This window comes from Euprymna scolopes, chromosome 41 (genome assembly GCF_053919585.1).
Source record: "Euprymna scolopes isolate OS-2025 chromosome 41, ASM5391958v1, whole genome shotgun sequence".
NCBI classification, from domain to species: Eukaryota; Metazoa; Mollusca; class Cephalopoda; order Sepiida; family Sepiolidae; genus Euprymna; species Euprymna scolopes.
In genome coordinates this window covers 69,270,709-69,291,993 of record NC_136522.1, presented here as the reverse complement: position 1 = coordinate 69,291,993, position 21,285 = coordinate 69,270,709, and the positions used below count along the sequence as shown (strand labels likewise).

General features: G+C 29.2%; 1 protein-coding gene across 37 annotated transcripts in view; it reads right to left on the bottom strand.

The window, feature by feature from the left end:
- The window catches only part of LOC145266600 (splicing regulator ARVCF-like), a 494,180-nt gene that overhangs the window by 53,454 nt on the left and 419,441 nt on the right, over positions 1–21,285 (bottom strand). For 32 of the 37 annotated variants that reach the window (XR_013864759.1, XR_013864755.1, XR_013864758.1 and 29 more), the window contains one exon: positions 9,957–9,979. The exons of the other annotated variants lie outside the window; for them this stretch is intronic. Coding sequence is in view for 27 of the 32 variants with exons in the window: in XM_080122458.1 (XP_079978584.1) it covers positions 9,957–9,979 (23 nt within the window). In the remaining 5 variants the exon portion in view is untranslated. The remainder of the gene's footprint in view (positions 1–9,956; positions 9,980–21,285) is intronic. 37 annotated transcript variants of the gene reach the window in all.

Here is a 21,285-nt window from a genome sequence, read left to right as displayed (position 1 = left end):
AAAACACATACTTAAATCATTCGTTGACATCTATGCTGATGACACGACCATCTATGGCAACACATCAAAGGCCGTAAATGACAAAGTTCTCTCTAATTCTCTTTCCTCTGATCTTGAGCGCACGGTACAGTGAGGGAAGAGGTGGCTGGTTACTTTTAATGCATCTAAAACCAAGCTCCTATCTTTACATCATCAACGCTCTGATCCCCATCTGGCATCAATTGAAATGGATGGCTCTCATCTAGAGGAGGCTCCATGTTTTGATAAGCTTCTGGGATTGACCTTTACTCCTGACCTGAAATGGAACACGTACGTCAAGTCTGTTGCCAAGGTCGCTGGAAAAAGTGTAGGATCCTTCTACTGCTCCACAAGATATCTCACTACTGATGCAATTCTCTATCTATATAAAAGCCAAGTACATCCAAGGATGGAGTACTGCTGCCATATCTGGGCAGGAGCTGCTAAAAACATCCTGTCCTGCCTTGACAGAGTACAAAATAGACTTTGTGGCTTAGTGGGGGATACCCTTTTCTCTTCCCTGCAACCTCTCTCCCACAGAAGACACATTGCGAGCCTGTCTTCGTTGTATTGTTATTTCCATGGCAAGTGCTCGTCTGAGTTCCAATCTCTGGTTCCCCCTTCCCAATCTTTTACAAAAATCACCCGTCTAGCTGATACCACTGTCAATAATTTTCCCTATCCTTTATCTGTCCTAAATCAAAATGTAGATTCCATGAACAAAGCTTCTTTCTTAGACGTGCACGCCTGTGGAACTCTCTTCCGTTTGCCTGTTTCCCACCTGACTACAACTTGGAAGTCTTCAAGTTCAACATAAACAAATTTCTGATGAACCGCCCCCTTAAGTAAGACACTTTATCAAATCTCCATTACTAACGATTACTACGTTATTATCTCATTGACTAGTATTCCTGCAATAACCCTTATCCTTGAGTGGCTTCCGGGCCTTGATAAGTGGTGACTCCCATGGTATGGCCGGGTTATAAAATTTCATATCTATAGACCAAAATTGACAAAGGAGTTTGGTAGAGACAATGTCTATATATATATATATATATGAATGACAAAAGTCTATATCCAAAATTTCATGATGTTGACCATCTTACAATTTATTCCTTTAATTTAGTTGACACTTACAATTATTGGCAGAAGGATTGGTATATATAAAAAGGAAATATAAGTGAATAAAGAATATTTCCACAGAAATATATATATATATATATATATATATATATATATATATATATATACTAGCAGACCACCTAGCATCATCTAGCCGTTAAATATGCATAAATATTATATTTTAATTTATGCAGGTTTCGTATTTATTATTATACAATCAATTATCCATTGATTATTATATTGTACCCGATATATGGTAGTGATTTCAAAAGTAAAAAAAATATGACATTCATGCCATTAGCTGGAATCGAACCTAAAACGTTTAGTACTCCAGTCTTAGTCATTATCATTTGAGCTATCGTCAAACGAATAAAGAAATAGTTAAAAATGAACTCACGTTAACATATAAATTAACATGTGTAGAAGAGCACTTAAAATCGACTTATGCCTGCCAAGTTCCAATTTTTTTTCAATTTGGACCCCTTAGCAACTATTTTTACCAGCTTGAAGACAGACATAGTGAGATTTATATATTAGATTTGTGAAGTTAATGTGTGTGACTAATGCGTTTTTGGTATTACCCAGTTTTATGGTTTTGTTGTATTCATAATTGTTTTTTCTTGTATTTTATGCAATTGCATTATGTAATAGAGAAAAAATACCTATTCAGTTTTGGAAACTGTAATTGCTAAAAAGTTTCCAGTGAAAGGAACCGTTTTATATTTCGAAATCCAATGAATTATTTAATGAAATAAAAAATACAACCCAAAAACGATGTTTTATAGAAAAAAATCCCATAAATTATTTAAAAACAAATGTTAAAGATCTATATTTAAAAATCCCATAAAGTATTTAAGTTTAATTTATTTAAAACGTTTTTTTAAAAAACCAAACAGATGATCAATATTTAAAAATCGCATCAATTATTCAAATATAAAAAAAAAGATGATTTATATTTAAAAATCCCATAAATTATTTAATAAGTTTAAAATGTAAAGATGATTTTTTATTTAACAGTCCTATAAAGTGTTTAAAACGTTTAAAAAAAACAAAAAAACAAATAAATTATATCCAAAAATCTAAAAAAATTATTTAAAAAGTAGAAAAAAAAAATGACATACAAAATGAAGAAATAATGGAGATAAAATGAAGAAAAAGAAAAGTTTATAAAACAGAAAGAAAAAAAAGAAAAAAAAATTAACAAAAGAGAAAAATAAAAAAATAATTTTCAAAAAATGAGGGTCAATTCTTCGGGTAAACATTTTATAAGAGCCATCGTGTCAAAAGATGGTCATCAATTATTTTTGTCGAGTCATCATGGTTATCAGCGAGAACACATTTTAGAACACATTTTAGTACTACGCAAGAAGCAAATATTATTATGCTCGTAGCCAGTTCTTGAGAAAACCAAGCCCTACCTCGACAACCGTGTGTGCATGTGTCAACTTTGTTACTGAGATCATATACTTGTAGGGGATGGAGGGAAGGTTCAAGAGAAAGTAAATATGAAGAGGGGGGGGTAGTCTTCAATTATAGGGGCACAAACCCATACCGAACAGAGATGGGGCAGTGTTACGTGATGACGATAAAGTCAAAGTTATTAATGGTAGAAATCTGAACGGTTTCAAAGTTTCATTAAAAAAAAGTTCGATAATATTTTTTTTTAGATTATTTGGTAACTTTTGACAGAAAAACAAAACATTTAAAAATTTATTTTGTTAAAATAAAAAATCTAAATATAAAATTTTAAAAATAAACTATGAAATAAAAACGTCTAAAAAAGAGTAAGAAAAAAAATCTAACAAAGAGTCTAAATATGATAAAAATTTATAAATATTTATAATTAAAAGACAGTATAATAAAACAGTCCAACAATCTAAAAATAATCTAATGTGTGAAAATAGTGCGTGTAAAAAATTGTGTGAAAAAAATCGTGTAAAAAATTGTGTAAAAAACAATTGTGTAAAAAAAAAAATCGTGTAAAAAACAATTGTGTAAAAAAAAAATCGTGTAAAAAAAAAATCGTGTAAAAAATTGTGTAAAAAAAAATCGTGTAAAAAATTGTGTAAAAAAAAATCGTGTAAAAAATTGTGTAAAAAAAAAATCGTGTAAAAAATTGTAAAAAGTAATGTAAAAATACAATGCAAAAAATGCAGTGTAAAAATAATTTAATGTAAAAAAATTGTTTCCGGGATGGATATATTTGCTTATGACACCACTCTCTATAGCAGGCACGAGGGAAAAACAAATGAACACATATCTAAGGAAACGGCAGAAACACTAGAAGATGACCTCCAATCAAAAATTGAGGGTCACATTCAATGCTGCCAAGACTAAGCTCGTTTCCTTCAATAATTACAAGAAACCTTCTCTACCACCAATAGCAATGGCTAAGAACACATGTGGGAGTTGAAAACTCCCAGCCTAACTCGATTGTTGCCCCTTTAACTCAAAAGAGCGACCTAGCTACGTCACTTCCTGTTCCCCACATTTCTTTGTCTTTCGCGCTGGACCTTCAAGCAGTCAAGATGTAACAAACACCGGTGGGGCCATGGACGACCACCGCGTTCCTGACTAGCCAGTCAACCGCAAGTAATGTTACTCATCTCTCAACGAACTCTCATTCTTTCTATCGCTTCTTCATGTCTATTTATGTAAATAAATTGCATTTCTTTCGCTGATATATAACGTTATGTTTTCGTCCTCATTATGTGACCTTTTGTCTTTTCAATTCCTCTACCATTAAATACATCCACCATTACACACATGGGGACGGGGTCGTCTATCACACAGCAGACCATCCTGTACCCAAAACACATTACCTGAAAGTACTTCCTTAAACTCATCAGCCTAACGTTTACAGGGAACATGAACTGGAATAGATAAATTGAGAGCATTGCCAAGGCTGCTGCAAAGAAGGTGGACTCTCTCACGTGATAAGAAAACTACTTACGCCTGAAAGTATCCTGTACCTCTATAAGGCCACCATTTGCTCATGTATGGAGTACTGTTGTCACATTTGGGTTGGTGCATCTACTACTTGTCTCTCACTCCTGGACAGGGTTCAAAAGAGAGTTGCCAACCTGATAGGTCCTGAACTGTCATCTAAGCTTCAGCCTCTGTCCCATCGACGAAATGTTGCATTTCTCTGCCTCTTCTACAAGTATTTTAACGGTGAATGCTCTGGCGATGATGAACTACAAGCACTTGTACTTTTTCGATGTGAACACCCTCGACAAACCCGACAACCAGTTAAATCCCACCCTTTCACACTAGAGATCCCTAGGTGTAAGAAAGCCTTCTACTCCAATAGTTTCTTCCCCAGAACTGCTAGACTTTGGAACTCGCTTCCGGGATTCTGCTTTCCCAACTGTACTGACATGCAGAAGTTCAAGTGTAATGTGAACAGACATCTTGCAACTCCTAATTTCATAATACCCCTGCAACTTATGTCCCAGATAGTAGCCCTCTACTTTAAAGTGGCACTGTGCCTTGTTTGGGGTGAAAATTTGAATTTAAAAAAAAAAAAAAGGTTGTGTAAAAAATGCAATGTAAAAATGTACAAAAGAATTTTTAAAATAATTAAAAATACATGTGAAAAGAATGTAAGAAAATAATCTAAAAATTGAAATTTTATGTCTAATAAAATTCAAAAAAAGAAAAGGCCTAAAATGTTGTCTAAATAAAATTAATTTAAAAGAAAAACATGAAACAGAAAAATTAAAAAATGGAGCAAGAAAAAAAAGAGAGTAAAAAACTGTCTAAAAATAAAGTAAAAAAAGTTTTAACATTTAAAATAAAAATATCTAAAGTAACGCTAAAAACAATTTAATCTATTTTTAAAATATAATGTAAAAAAACAAATAATCTGCAAAAGTTCAAATTGCATAAAAAATGAAATTGAAATTCCAAGTCTAATAAAAAGAAAAAGTCTAAAAGTTGGCTAAATAAAATTAATCTAAAAGAAAAAAATGAAGTAAAAAAATACTTAGTAAAAGAAAAACTAGATGTAAAAAGAATTCTAAGTAGAAAAACTAAATGTAAAAAATACCAAGTAAAAAAAACTAAATGTAAAAAAATACTAAGTAAAAAAAAATAAATGTAAAAAATACTAATTAAAAAAAAACTAAATGTAAAAAACATTAAGTAAAAAATATAAATGTAAAAAATACTAAGTAAAAAACTAACTGTAAAAAATACTAAGTAAAAAACTAACTGTAAAAAATACTAAGTAAAAAAATAACTGTAAAAAATACTAAGTAAAAAACTAACTGTAAAAAATACTAAGTAAAAAACTAACTGTAAAAAATACTAAGTAAAAAAACTAACTGTAAAAAATACTAAGTAAAAAACTAACTGTAAAAAATACTAGGTAACAAACTAACTGTAAAAATACTAGGTAACAAACTAACTGTAAAAAATACTAAGTAAAAAACTAACTGTAAAAAACACCAAGTAAAAAACTAACTGTAAAAAACACCAAGTAAAAAACTAACTGTAAAAAATACCAAGTAAAAAACTAACTGTAAAAAATACTAAGTAAAAAAAACTAAATGTAAAAAATACTAAGTAAAAAAAAAACTAAATGTAAAAAATACTATGTAAAAAAACTAAATGTAAAAAAATAGTAAGCAAAAGAAATAAATGTAAAAAACTACTAAGTAAAAAAATAAATGTAAAAAAACTAAATGTAAAAAATACCAAGTAAAAAAACTAAACGTATAAAATACTATGTAAAAAACTAAATGTAAAAAAATACTAAGTTAAAAAACTAAATGTAAAAAAAATACTAAGTAAAAAACTAAATGTAAAAAATAGTAAGTAAAAAAAATAAATGGAAAAATACTAAAAAAACTAAATGTCAAAAAATACTATGTAAAAAAACTAAATGTAAAAAAATACTATGTAAAAAAAACTAAATGTAAAAAGATACTATGTAAAAAAACTAAATGTAAAAAAATACTAAGTAAAAACAACTAAATGTAAAAAAAAATACTAAGTAAAAAAATAAATGTAAAAATACTATGTAAAAAAACTAAATGTAAAAAAAAACTAAATGTAAAAAAAACTAAATGTAAAAAAAAACTAAATGTAAAAAAAATACTAAGTAAAAAACTAAATGGAAAAAATACTATGTAAAAAAACTAAATGGAAAAAAGACCTAAAAAACTAAATGGAAAAAAGACCTAAAAAAACTAAATGGAAAAAAGACCTAAAAAAAACTAAATGGAAAAAAGACCTAAAAAAACTAAATGGAAAAAAGACCTAAAAAAACTAAATGGAAAAAAGACTATGTAAAAAACTAAATGGGAAAAAGACCTAAAAAAACTAAATGGAAAAAAGACCTAAAAAAACTAAATGTAAAAAATACTATGTAAAAAACTAAATGTAAAAAATACTATGTAAAAAACTAAATGTAAAAAATACTATGTAAAAAACTAAATGTAAAAAATACTATGTAAAAAACTAAATGGGAAAAAGACCTAAAAAAACTACTAAAAAATCAACAAGAAAAAATAAATGGATTGATAAAATAACAAGAAAAATTAGAAGGATTCGGGAATATAACAATTTCATTGAATAAGGAGTTTGAAAAAAACTAAATGTAGAAAAAAAGAATTCTAAGTAAAAAACTAAATGAGTTTATAAAAAAGGAATAACTATTTTATCTATAAGTAAAACAGAATATATATATATATATATATATATATATATATATATATATATATATATATATATATATTAAGAGATAAAAGGAAGTCTGTGAGGGATGATGAGAGGTGTGAGAGGAGTAAGGAAGTCAGAACATCAAAGTTGATTGGCTAAATAAAGAATTTCATGGATAAGGACTGTCGTGTGTCTATAAAGACAATAAGTGAACAGTTTGATGTCAGTGTGGGAACTGTAACACAATTATTTGTGAGGAGCTGAAGATGTGAAAGATTTGCCAAAAAGTTTGACCCAAGGGTGCCCCATCCTTATCATAGACTATTTAATCAAGATGCGCATCAGTACAGTACCTCACCCTCCCTATAGTCCAGACCTTGCTCCCTCTGACTTTTGGTTATTCCCTAAGCTCAAAGAAAACCTTATGAAACAAGTGAGGAGATGAAAGAGGCTGTGATGAGGGTCACACGAGGACTTCCATGGGGCCTTCCAGAAGTTGTTGGAATGATACAACAAGTGCATTGCAGCCGGAGGAGATTACTTCGAAAGGGACTGGAGCTTCATGTGTGTACTATCGCTAAAAGTGGCCATACGAAAAAAAAATCTGGAAACTTATTGAAGGCGCCTCATCATCACATCACATCACACATTGTGGAAATTTTAAATATTTTGGTGGTAAGCAATTGCTTGCTTTGAATGGAAAATAAAATGATTTTTTAATTAGTTTGTAAGATTTCGTGCCCTGCATTCATGGTGGCTCATATATATATATATATATATATATATATATATACTAGCAGGGAGACCTGACGTTGTTTAATATTTAATGATGATCAACAAATATTACACCCTCCCATACTTTTATTGACATTTTTTTTTAAAATAAACTGATTGATTTTCTGCTCTAGTTGGGGACCCCCACTCCCTGTAGTGTACTGAGAGGAAGCCTTACATGCCTTTCCACAGTGATTTAGTCCACAATACATTGTAGCCTGCATTGCACTGTAGAGAATTTGTTGATTTTATAAAATCATCTGTAAATAATAGCTTCAGTTTAAAATGCAAAAGTCAAGTACAATGGTTCAATTGTGCTCTAAACAGAAACTTTCATTACAAACGTGCCCGTCTTATAAAAAGAAAACTACTTTCTGCTTGCATGGTGATAAAACTTCTCAAATGCACTTGTGATGTTAGGCTGTGTAAAGTTTAGTCAAAATCAGACTATTCCTTCTTTAATGGAATTTTTTTAATTATCGATTTCCCATACTTATCAGAGACATTCTGATACAAAATTTACACAAGAACATTCCCATACACATCAAATACATTCGTGTGAAATCTAAAATCGAAATCGATACAGCCATTTCAGAGTCCATAGGGAAAGAACTCGTACACACACAAAGTTCCTTTTATATAATAGTAGATAGAGATGTCATAATATTTTTGCTATTATTTCTTAATGATAACTTTATTACCATTATTAATTATCTCATTTGAAAATGCTCTATTGCTTAAAGGGTTGAAATAAATTTATAATGAGATATGTCTAAATTTTTTGTCCTCAATTCTTGTTTCACTATGCATTGAGTTCTCCTACTTAAGATGTTGCTTAATGGAGACATCATTATCATCAGAATCATGCAGTCCTTCGTAGCTGAAGATGATTAGTCAGAGTCTCGGTGCTTTATCCTACTGTTGTAGCATTCCACGCTTAGCGCGGAAAGTTTCCGCACAAGTATTGCATGGGTAGTTACCAGGATTGTGCCTTTGGTAATGTTTTTTTTTCAGAACTGACCTTTATTTTCGCCTCTATTTCTGCCTTTCCTTTGTGAAGGTTACTGCGCCTGCAGTTTCGGTCTGCCGCTAACCCTTCCCAATTTTTTGTGTTTATATTCATTGCCTTTAGGTGGCGCTTCATCACATCCTTGTTGCGGAGTTTCATAAAGAGGTTAGAAGCAATACAACAGCGCCACCTATGAAAAATGATGAAAATTAAATGGAACGATTTTATACCAAATGTTGAAGTACTCAGCAGTGTGTGTGTGTGTGTGTGCAGTCAGCACCAACCCTATTCAGGGTTTAACCGGCTTCCTCTGAAGGAGGAATTTTCATAAGAGTATGGAATTCACGAGCAGTCCCCAGTCGCATGTATATCCCCGTTAGGGGAAATGACGACGTTAGGTTTTTGCAACTTTTTGCAGGGAGGTGTCGACGTCCTCCTACATACAGCATCTGGACTTCCCAAATTGGTCACCCATTTTTAGTAATGACCAGGCTCAACGTTGCTTAACTTCGGTGATCTGACGGGAACCAGTGTGTCAACGTGATTATGAAATACAGCAGAGCTAACATGGACAGCATAAAAGCCGTACTCACCACCACACAACTGCGATAGACTGGACATGTAGCCAGAAAGGGAAACAATCACATCCCCAAAAATCCTATTGCATGGAAAATTGGAAAATGGAAACAAAGATTCGTGAGCAGAAACTCTGCTATAGATAAACATTCCATATATATAGTAAGTTATGAAAATATGGCAATTAAGCTACACAGAATATTTCGTGTTTCATCCTCGTGAGAATTCTGTGTAGCTTAATTGCCATATATATTTTCATAACTTACTACCTAACTCTACCTATGTATTGAGCACTGTTGAAGTAAATACTGAACATTAACGCATTAAATTATACCTTACTATATAAATTGATGCGATTAAATGAAGTAGTCATATATATTAAACGATTAAATGACCAGGAATATCTTTTTGCTTGACAATGTCTTAAGACTGAAACAGTAAATTTATTGTAGCAATTGTAATTTTGTTTACTTAAATTGAATAAAATTTTATATATATATATATATATATATATATATATATATATATATTGAAATCGAATAAAGAAAACAAAAATGATTGTTTTTAAGAGAAGAGAACACTGAAGGAGCTGTTGATGATGTTTTTATATAAAAGTGCAAGTGAAAGGAAAGATAGATAGAAATAAAGGACAAGGCTTGTTTAAAGAGGGCTTGACTTAACAAGAACTGGAAGAATCAGAAGAAAAAGTAAAAAAAAAAAAAAAAATCTGGATGTTTGTTTTATAAAAAAAGCAAAAAAAAAAAAAAAAAATTCTGAACGAAATACTCACTCTTTCATGGCTGTTTTGAAGATCTGAAAGAAATGTAAGACACAAAAAAAATTGATAATTAATATTTTGTCAATTCAATGTAAGTTATTTGAAACGATCGAGTGAAAAAGAAGAAAAAGAAACTGAAAGAAAAGGAAAGAATGAAAAAAGAAAGAAAAAAAGAATGAAAAAATAAAATTAAAAGATGGAAAATAAATAAAAACTAAAATTGAAATAGAATGAAAAAGAAAAAATTTAAAAAGTTGAAAAAATGAAAAAATATTTGAAAAATTTAAAAAAAAAGAAAAGAAAATTGAAAAAACTGAAAAAAAAAGAAAATTGAAAAAACTAAAAAAAAAAAAGAAAATTGAAAAACTAAAAAAAAAAAGAAAATTGAAAAACTAAAAAAAAAAAAGAAAATTGAAAAACTAAAAAAAAAAAGAAAACTGAAAAAACTGAAAAAAAAAGAAAATTGAAAAAACTGAAAAAAAAGAAAACTGAAAAAAAAAAAGAAAATTGAAAAAACCGAAAAAAAAAAAGAAAATTGAAAAAACCGAAAAAAAAAAGAAAGAAAATTGAAAAAACCGAAAAAAAAAAGAAAGAAAATTGAAAAAACTGAAAAAGAAAATTGAAAAAATTGAAAAAAAAAAAGAAAACTGAAAAAATTGAAAAAAAAAAAGAAAATTGAAAAAACTGAAAAAAAATAGAAAATTGAAAAAGTAAAAAAAAAAAAGATAAAGAAAATTGAAAAAAAAAATTGAAAAAAAAAAAGAAAATGGGGAAAAAATCAGAAAATTGAAAAAAAAAATGACAAAAAAAAAGTGAAAAAATTTTTTTTAAATATGAAAAAGAAAAAATGAGAAAGCAAAAGAAGAAAATAAAGACTGATTTATTTTTGCATGTTAAAATATATTCAATTTGGCAATCACGAAAAAAAAAAAAACGCCTGTTCATCTAAGGGACAACTCTAAGAACATTTGAGTAAATGTAAGAAAAAAGTAAAATTATTTACTTTTTTTTTAAAATTAATTAATTAAATGTAATTAAATTAATTAAATAAAAAAATTGTTCGAAATAGATAATTTTAATTTATTAAAAAAAATTTTTTTTTCGTAGATTTACATTTATCTTACATGTTCTTATGCCCCTTAAACATCACCGCATCAACAAATATAAATATAATGAAATAAATTTATAAGTATGTAAGAAGAAACCAAGTTTTATATCATGTTATATTTTATGTTTCAATCAGTGCATTTTTTTTTCACGACATACTGCGTCGAGTTTATTTATGAAGAAAAAATATTTATTTTTCGAAAGAATCAACAAACTTAAAATATATTTAAATAACGGAAGAAATATTGAATTTCAAATAAAATAAATGGTATCTACGGAATTGTCATGTCGCAAAAAGTAATATTTAGAAAAAAAAATACGAAAAATGATGAGGTAGAAAATTAATTATTCATGAAAAAAGAAAAAAAAATTTGTCAAATCTAGCGATTTGGTTTCAAAATCTTCCGAGTTAACAGGGAAGGTAATTAAGCTTTCAATTTATCGCAAATTTTATGCCAAAATTCAATTATTTTTATATGAAAAAAAAAAAATTTAAAAATTCAAACAGTAAAAAAAAAAAAAGGTATTTTTAAAACGACACCAATTTGTATATATGTGTTACGTATATTTTTTTTTTCTGAATAAGTTCTGTCTGCTATACATGGTGTTTCAACCGAGTTACTTCCCCTTTGCTCATGTCATGCGGCGCTTATGTCAACGGATCATTAAATCCAAGGGAGATAACTAGCATAAACATAGCTACAATAAGCATATTTTGCAAGATATAATTTGGGACGCTGAAATAATCAGTAGAACAACGAAAGAATGTTAAATGAAAAAAAAAAAAAAAAAATTACACGAAAAAAAAAAAAAAAAAAAGATTACACGAAAAAAAATTACACGAAAAAAAAAAAAAATTACACGAAAAAAAAAAGATTACACGAAAAAAAAACAAACAAACAAACAAACAGATTACACGAAAAAAAAAAAGATTACACGAAAAAAATTAAAAAAAATTTGTTTTTTCCAATTTTAGGTCATCAATCAGCGTCAGCATGATTAAAACTTTTTTGAAGGAGATTTTGAAGTATTTAAACCGTCAATTTCTGGCTATGATTAAAGCTTAATTTAATTTTTATTTATTTATTTTACTATTCTGTAATTTCATTTTGCAAGTTATAATGATTAACGTACACAAAACAACGAAAATAGAAAACGTTTCAAAAAGAGATTTTGAAGTATTTAAACCGTCAATGTATTTTTTTTCAAACGAAAACAAAAATTTTTAAAAAATAAGAAATTTGTTTTTCTTTATTTTAGTCATTTCTGTCTATGATTAATGTTTATTTTTATTTTTATTTTTTACTATTATGTACAAATGTATTTTTAAAAAAGAGAAAAAAATTACAACGTTCAAAGATTCTGCACAAGATAAATTGTAAATAAGAGAAGCATTTCTTTGGGGGGGGGGCTAATTGGACAAATTTTGATTAATTAACAAGTTTATTTAATTTTTGTTGATTAATTAACATCGTTTCATTGGAACAGATTGTTTACTTTTGTTTTGTGTAATACGTTAATTAATAAGTTTATTTTTTTTTTTTACTTAACATTGTTATATTTTTAAGTTGGTTGATTAACTTCGCTAACTTATTTTCTTTTCATAAACTGCTTCAGCAATTCCCGGAACTCGGCTACAGTAATCGTGTAATCATTTTTTTTTTTTTTTTCTATTTAAATATTCTTTCATTGTCCTACTGATTATTTCAGCGTCGAAAATCATGTCTTGCAAAATATGCTTATTTTAGCTATTTAGCTATTATGCTATTTAGCTATTATGCTATTTAGCTATTATGCTGGTTATCTCCCTTAGATTTAATGATCCGTTGACATAAGCGCCTGTCACACGACCTAATATGTCTGCCTCAGCGTGTAACCATATCGAAGTGTTTTTACCCTTATCGAAACTGTTTTCCACGAATAATTAATTTTCTACCTTATAGTTTTCCGTAATTCCTGGATACGTTACTGTTTGCGACATGACAATTACGTAGGGACCATTTGTTTTACTTGAAATTCAATAGGTTTTCGTTATTTCAATAGAAAAGCAGAAAAGCACCAACGTAGGCTATAAAGTAGAATTAAAAAATAAAAATACATTTAAGAATCGAAATGTTTCCTTACTTTCCAAATTTTTAATATTTATTTACTTTAAATGGTAAAAAATAAAAAATAAAAAATAAAATAAATAAATAAACATGTTATCAGACATTCTACCCAGTAACATTTTTCACCCATTTAGCTCAAAATAGCCCATAAAATAAATAAATAAATAATTGCACAAGGGGAAATAACTCTGATATGAATCCTGCATAAACAGGGGAAGTAATTTCTTACATCAACTGATAGCTATTACATTAAAATTGGGTACTTGTACAGTTTAATCAAGACATTAAAAAAAATGAAAATATCGAAGAAAGGTTATATTGTACGTATCCGTTTTGAACTGAAGATCTCCGAAAAATTTTTTTACTTAATATGATAGAGTATTTTTTTTTTTTTTTTTTTTTTTTTTACAGCGGAAAAACACATTCTTATGACAGCACGTCGAAGGTAGCCATCTTTGAATTTTTAAATATTTTTGTTTGGATTTTTAGAACACGCCACCGGGAGATAACTCAGTTTAAAGCGCCGACACTCCTTGCCCATTTTTAATACTAGCTTTTCTTCCTAAAACTCGAACCTTTTGCTCGGTTTCATAACAAATTGTTTTTTTTTTGTTTTTTTTGCTGTAAAAAAAAAAAAAAAAAAACACAAACTACTTGATAAAATTAAGTGAATTCCCCCCCCCCCGAGAACTTCATTCCATAACGGATACGTACAATTTAAACTTTTTTTTTTTCAATATTTTCATTTTTTTTTTTTTTTTAATGTCTTGACCCAAAATTGTGTATCTTCATTTAATTAGCATTTAACCCATCTTATGCCAGTCCGTAAAAAAATAATTTGGGTTAACTCATGGCGTTCTATACTACATGTATTTTATGGAACAGCTGAGAAGAAGCAGGACTGGTGTTTTAAAATTGAAATATTTTTTGTTGTAGAAACTGCTAAGTATTAAACAAAACAAGCGAGATGTTGGGTAAAAGATATGATCAATATTTTCATTTATTTTTCTATATATCTCCTCATAATCAGGTATGAATCAGAATGTAATCATACGTATTGATTTAATTTCATTAAAAATAACTTTCTGGCGGGGGGGGGGGACAAAAAACAAAAAAAAACTTATCAATAGACCTCGATGTAAATATGCTCGACAAACCCGAGAAGAAAAAAAAAAAAAAAAAAAAAAAGAGAAATCAAACATTTGTAAATAGCTCATTCAATCATGCTTCCCAGCTGTGTCATGAAGTGGACCGACGGACCGTAATGTAGAACAACATGGGGGGGGGGGGTCAAGACTTTCATAATGACATTCAGTTAAAGACCGGTAGAAACTGGTTTCTAACATACTTGCTTGAAGATCTACCATCAGACGAACCATAAAAGAGTTAAATACTAACAAATTAGTATTACTTAGCACTTTATCCGCTGTTCCATATATTTTCGTTTATTTATCTTTCAATACATCTTATCCTCGGGTAAGAGTTAAAATGTTACCGTATGCATTAAAAAAAAAAAAAAAATGGACTTAATTTCCTTAAAAAAAATCTCTGAAAATCAAACAATTGTCGATATGCCTTCAGTCATGCTCCTCAATTCAAGAAATCGTTTGCAGTATAAAATGCCATGCAACAAATTCATGTTACAATTAGAATAATATTTTAAATCAACACATTTCAGGTGAAAACATATGTCATGTCGAAATTAGTATAAATTCCGAGAATTATGAAAAATAACTCGGTAGAAAATGTGCTAAACATATTTTTAATAAAAAAATCATCCACAATTACATTCGGACATGTTGTGTTTAAAAATGTCTGACCGCAATTATTTAGTCAAAATGATCAATTGCAGTTACCTCCCCTGGATCTTGTGAACTAATCACACATTAAAAGATGATAAAACTCGATATATTTTATTTTTAGTTGTATTTATTTTTCTACTGGATCATTTTTCGTAATTTTTTAAATTTGTACTAATTACACCATGACACAAGTACACAATAATGTTTTCACCTGAAATGCGCCAGTATTCTACACAAGCACCAAAGAATCACTAATCACCAAAAACCAAGGAAACAATCCACTAAAGAAAAAGGGATCTATTTTAAAAGTGATATGGAAAATTTCTAATTAATCGAATATTTATCAAACACACAAACAACCACTTCAGCTCGTATACATGTCAATGTTGGAGAAGAGATTATGAGTTAAATAAAAAAATTAAAAAAAAATCTGTTATATCTTTTTGAAATTTACTTCCTATTCTGTTTAAAAATCACCTTTTCATTCTGAATATTTTTATATAATCATTTTAGTTTTGCTTAATCTTTTTTGCTTTCATCAAATGAAACAGTTTTTACTAATAAAACACAAGGACAATATAGTGTTGTGTGCCAATAATGTGATACCGAGTTGAACCCAACAAGTTTGTGTCAAGAGAGATCGAAGGGTCGAGGCTGACATAGATCAAACTCATTGACTTCCCTTTACAATATGTACCCCTGCATGCAGCAAGGGCTCATGAGATATGTCAATCTTAGAGAAGAGATAAGTTCAATCCAAAAAACAATACCAGGCACCCGGTTAGTATATATATATTAAATTGTGATTCAATGAATTTAAAAAAAAAAACTCTCATTGAAATGAAATGAAGTGGTTGAGTTTCATATCAAAGGATTTTTATTATTCTAAGCAAGACAAAGAATGCTTTAGAAAATTAATCTCTTTTTATATATATATATATATATATATATATATATATATATATATATATATATATATATATATATAAGGGAAAGGTAGTTTGCTTGAAGCATTGCTGGTAAACGAATATGTAAGTGTACAAGAAGGATGTTTTAGATAACCGGGATGTTGAAGTGACATGACATACAAAGAAGAACAGATTAACGAACAAAGATTAAAAGATTACAAATTTTTGTATATCTGTTTTTCATTCACATATATAAATCAGTATATATTGGACTTATTGTTTAATATAATCGGAATAGTAAATGACTTTGATAATTTCGAGAATACACATCTCTTTTTTCAAAAATAAAAGGGACGAAAGAATTATGTTAAAAAAAGAAAGCCTTCATTCATTTGTCTGTTTTTCGTTCATTTGTAACATGACTAATATTGTACATTGCTAACAGACTTCTTATATATATATATATATATATATATATATATATACCCACACCAGGTTAAAGTTATTCAAGAGTGATAATTAATGAATTTAACGAGGTTATTAATAGTGCTCAATAAAAAAAAAAGAGCAAAATATATTTTTATTAATATAAACAAATTTACATGGTCGTGACACTGGACATGCTAGCGTTTCAGACAAATGTCAGTTAAAACTAGAACTCCTCTTCAGGAGACTTAATAAACTGTTGCTTTTCATGGAAGAAACGAGTCCTGAAAACACCTATTTTTGAGGACTGGTTTATTCTGTGGAAAGTAACCATTTATAAAGTTGCCTGACAAGGACTTCAGTTTTAACTGACCATTTATTCGAAACATTAGCATGTCCTGTGTCATAACCATGTTTATAAAAATATATATATATATTCTGTGGAAATATATTTACTTATAATATATACAAATCCTTATTTAAGAAGCTCAATGTAATTACAGAGCAATATAGTGAATAAATGACAAGACTATATTCCGAAAAACATTATATATGGAAAAATAAAAAAGGTATTTGCAGCTTCTCTTCCAATTTTCGGATTTTAATCATGTCAAAATGCATTTTATTTCCTTTTGACGGATTGATTGTTGCTATTTCTTCTGATGAGTTAAGGGCATAATAGATTCACTGATTGGTATAATAATTAAGTGATTTATTTTGCGCTACGAAACGGATATTGTAAAGAATTATAAATGTCAACTGAATTCAAGGAATAAATTATAAGATGGTCACCATCATGAACTTTGGAATATAGTCTTTTGTCATTTATTTACTTATATATATATATATATATATATATATATATATATATATATATATATACATACACACACACACACACTAGAAGACCCATCACAGCATAGGTAAAATCAATTAGAAAATTTTTAATTCAAAACAGAAGCTGCATAACTGTCAAAGAAAAGAGTATTTAATTGGAATTGAAAAAAAAAATTGTATAAAAATTGATTCAAAGATCAAAACGTAATTCCATGAGCCAAATTCAAATCAAAAGATGCAAAAAAAAAAAAAAAAAAAAAAAAAAAAATTTCTTTAAACCATAAATAAAAAAATTAAAAAAAACATAATTAGAACAGGAACAATATGCTTTCCATAATTGTATGAAAGGAGTGTAATTGGAACATCGTTAGAGGTTCTAGATAATCCACAGGAAAAAAAAAAAACGATATAAATTGGTTAAACTATACTAGAGTTCAGGTTGTTTAGGTTTTCTTTTAGTTTTAAGTCATATCGATCATTTTTTTAGGTCATTTAATGTGAAATTAAGTCATTTAAATTAAAATTTTTCATGTTGCCCATATTTTGAAACATTTATTTATGAAGTGAATATTTCATTAGATTATGTTCATTGGTTTTATGACGTTTCACATTGTATTAGGGCTAGGACTTTATTTTTCGCACGGCATTAGGGCTAGGACTTTATTTTTCGCACAGCATTAGGGCTAGGACTTCATTTTTCGCACGGCATTAGGGCTAGGACTTTATTTTTCGCATTGAATTAGGACTAGGACTTTATTTTTCGCATTGAATTAGGACTAGGACTTTATTTTTCGCATTGAATTAGGACTAGGACTTTATTTTTCGCATTGAATTAGGACTAGGACTTTATTTTTCGCATTGAATTAGGACTAGGACTTTATTTTTCGCATGGCATTAGGGCCTAGGACTTTATTTTTCGCATGGCATTAGGGCCTAGGACTTTATTTTTCGCATTGAATTAGGACTAGGACTTTATTTTTTGCATGGCATTAGGACTAGGACTTTATTTTTCGCATTGAATTGGGACCAGGACTTTATTTTTCGCATTGAATTAGGAATAGGACTTTATTTTTTGCAGTGAATTAGGACTAGGACTTTATTTTTCGCATGGCATTAGGGCTAGGACTTTATTTTTCGCATTTCATCAGTTTTATGACTATTTATACATATTACTTGTTTTATATTTTTTACAACATTATTTTCAATACTTTTTTCATATCATTTTCATTAGTTTCATGGTTCAAAGAGGGAGGGTGCTAAATTGTGGTAAGTATTCAACCGTTACAAGATTTCTTAAAAAAATGAAAAATAAAAGTAAATTCAACATTGTTCACACACAAAAAATAAACTTGAAGTGTTTTGTTTTCAGAAAAATAAACTGTCAAATTTATAAAACAATTAAAACATAACATTTTCAAAACACTAGACCCTCTTTCAAAACAACAAAATTTTATTTAAAAAAAAAAAGTCAACTACGCGTTTTTATTCTGGTGTATTTAATTTCATAGTTAATTTCTTTTTAAATGAGATTTATAAAATTTCGTTTTATTTTACAATATCATATGATTTATGATTTCCATAAATAATAGCAAACGAACAAATAATTCAATATGTAATTAAGAAAGGCTCATCAACACGAGAAACACACAGACAGACATGAAGTTTTTCTCATAAGATTATTAATATAAAGATTATTGTTTATTTATAACTTAAACTGGAAGTGACGAAGGTTTAAATTAAGGCTAGTCAATCGAAAAGAGAGGATGACTTTCGAAAATATCGGCGAAAAAAGCGACCCCTCCTTGTGTAAAACTGCCCAGTTGAGGGTGAAAGAATTAATGTTTTTGGCCAATTTTTTTGATATTTGTCGTCTGTAGGGCCAAGCTTTAAAACGATACCGATCTCGTGAAAATCTATCGTCTCTGTCGAAAGTGTAAGGCAGACATGATGATGATGATTGCAACGTCTTATCAGACGAGTGCCACTCCCTCAGACATTTAAAATCCATGAGCCCAAATGTCTGAGGGAGTATCTATACAAATATGATGTTACAGAGTCTTAGCTCTGTACGACAGCTAAGTCTCTCTCTCGGTTCAAAATGTTGAGATCCAGCAACAAGCAAGAGCAAGATAGCCAGTAACAAATTAAACTGCAGACCAGCTTAATGCGGGTAATGGTCTTCCGCTTTATGGTTTTTTAAATCAGAGATTTGCTTCTCCTAGAAAGGTTGCCTTCACCACGGCTTGCAGGAGTCCCCTCCACCCCAATACACACACACACACACACACACACACACACACGGTGCTAGTTGGCCGTTGACCCAGAAAAAGAGTTCATTCGCCCTTTGGAAGGTCTTGTTTTTAATCCTCCAGGGAGACTAGCCGCCCTCCTCACCAAACAAGTCTGGTGAGGGAACCAGTTTAGTCGCCGGTGACCCGACCATGAGGTAGGTAGTACTGGGTTACAAGGCAGACATACAAACATACATACATACATTTAAACAGACAGAGGTGATATATATTATAGATGAATTATATTTAATTTTCTTTGAATGAGAAATACTTTTGTTATCACAGTAATATATGCTTTAGTACCTGTAAGATCAAGGCGACAGGTATCAGAGCTTGTAATATATTTGTTTTATGGCATATCAATCATTTTCAGGCTATTTATTTAATCCGGTAATTTTGAAAAAAGGTTTTTATACTTTAAGATCTTTAAATATTTTTTCATGGTGTTTGGTTTGGTTGTTTTGTGGCATATCAACCCTTTCCAAGTTATTTAATGCCAAATCCGGTAATTTTGAAAAAAGGTTTTTATATTTCAAGATCTTTAAATATTTATTCAGGGTGTTTGGTTTGGTTGTTTTGTAGAGAATATTTTTTAATTTTTTTTTTTTTTTTTTTTTACAAGAGAATCACCAATTATCAAGGTTCGAAAGCCACTCGAGGATAAAAATTAAACGAGTATATCGCGGTCACTGAGACAATTGCATAGTACTCATTAGTGGAAATTAGGTATAATTTGATTATTTAAAGGAAGAGGTCAAAAAAATTTATTTACATTCGACTTGAAGACGACAATGTTGTAGTCAGATGGAAAGCAGGCTAGTAGAACAGTCTCACAGGCAGGCAGTTCTTAATAAAGCTTTGTTTATGGGATTTGTGTTTTCAATTTTGCAGAACATGATTTGAGTTTTACAAAGGGAAAGGGAAAAAAAAACCGACAAATAAAACAATAACGTCAATGTTGGGTGCATTTTAGATCAGCAAGCCATTATCTTCAAACGGTCTGAAGAGTTTTAGTAAGAAAATAAGGGAGACAACTCCACATACGAATAAGTGAAATTCTTAGTAAATTTTTATCGATTTCTTTGTTCTTTTTCCAAATGGTTATTGTTCCACATTTCTAAAAGTTGCTGAAAAATTTAAAGAATTTTTTAGTAGTTTTTTTGTGTCACTTCTAAAATATGAAACGCCAGATGCAACCGCTGAAGAAGGCCAAAGAATGTATTGGCTGAAGAGTTGTGCTAAAAGCAAAGAATCTTTGAAATAATTACTGATCCAAGAACACAAACATGTGGGTGGGTGGTGAGGTGTTTAATGATAGGCTTATTACGAACACACACACGCGAGATTTAAGGGAATTAAAAAAGTGGGGGGGATAAGGAAGAAGCTATGTTGGTTTATTAATAGAAATGCTTGGATGAGATTAGTGCTATGAAAGTGAAAACTTATACCTAGCTCAAGAGAAACAGTGAAATTAAAGAGAAGAAGTGAAAGAGAAAAAGAAAAGAGAAAAAAGAAAATAGAGAAAGAAAAAGAGAAAAGAGATAAAAAAGAGAAAGAGAGAGAGAGAAAGAAAGAAAAAGAAAAAAGAAAAGTAGAAAAAGAGAAATAAGAAAAAGAAAAGAGAAATAAGAAAGAAAGAAAAGAGAAAACAGACAAAAAAGAAGAAAAGAGAAAAATAAGGAAAGAAAAAGAAAAGAGAAAAAAGAGAAATAAAAAGAGAAAAGAGAAAAAAGAGAAAGAGAAATAAGAAAGAAAAAAAGAAAAGGAGAAAAAGAAAGAGAAATAAGAAAAAGATAAATAAGAAAGAAAGAAAAGAGAAAACAGACAAAAAGAAAAAAGAAAAGAGAAAAATAAGGAGAGAA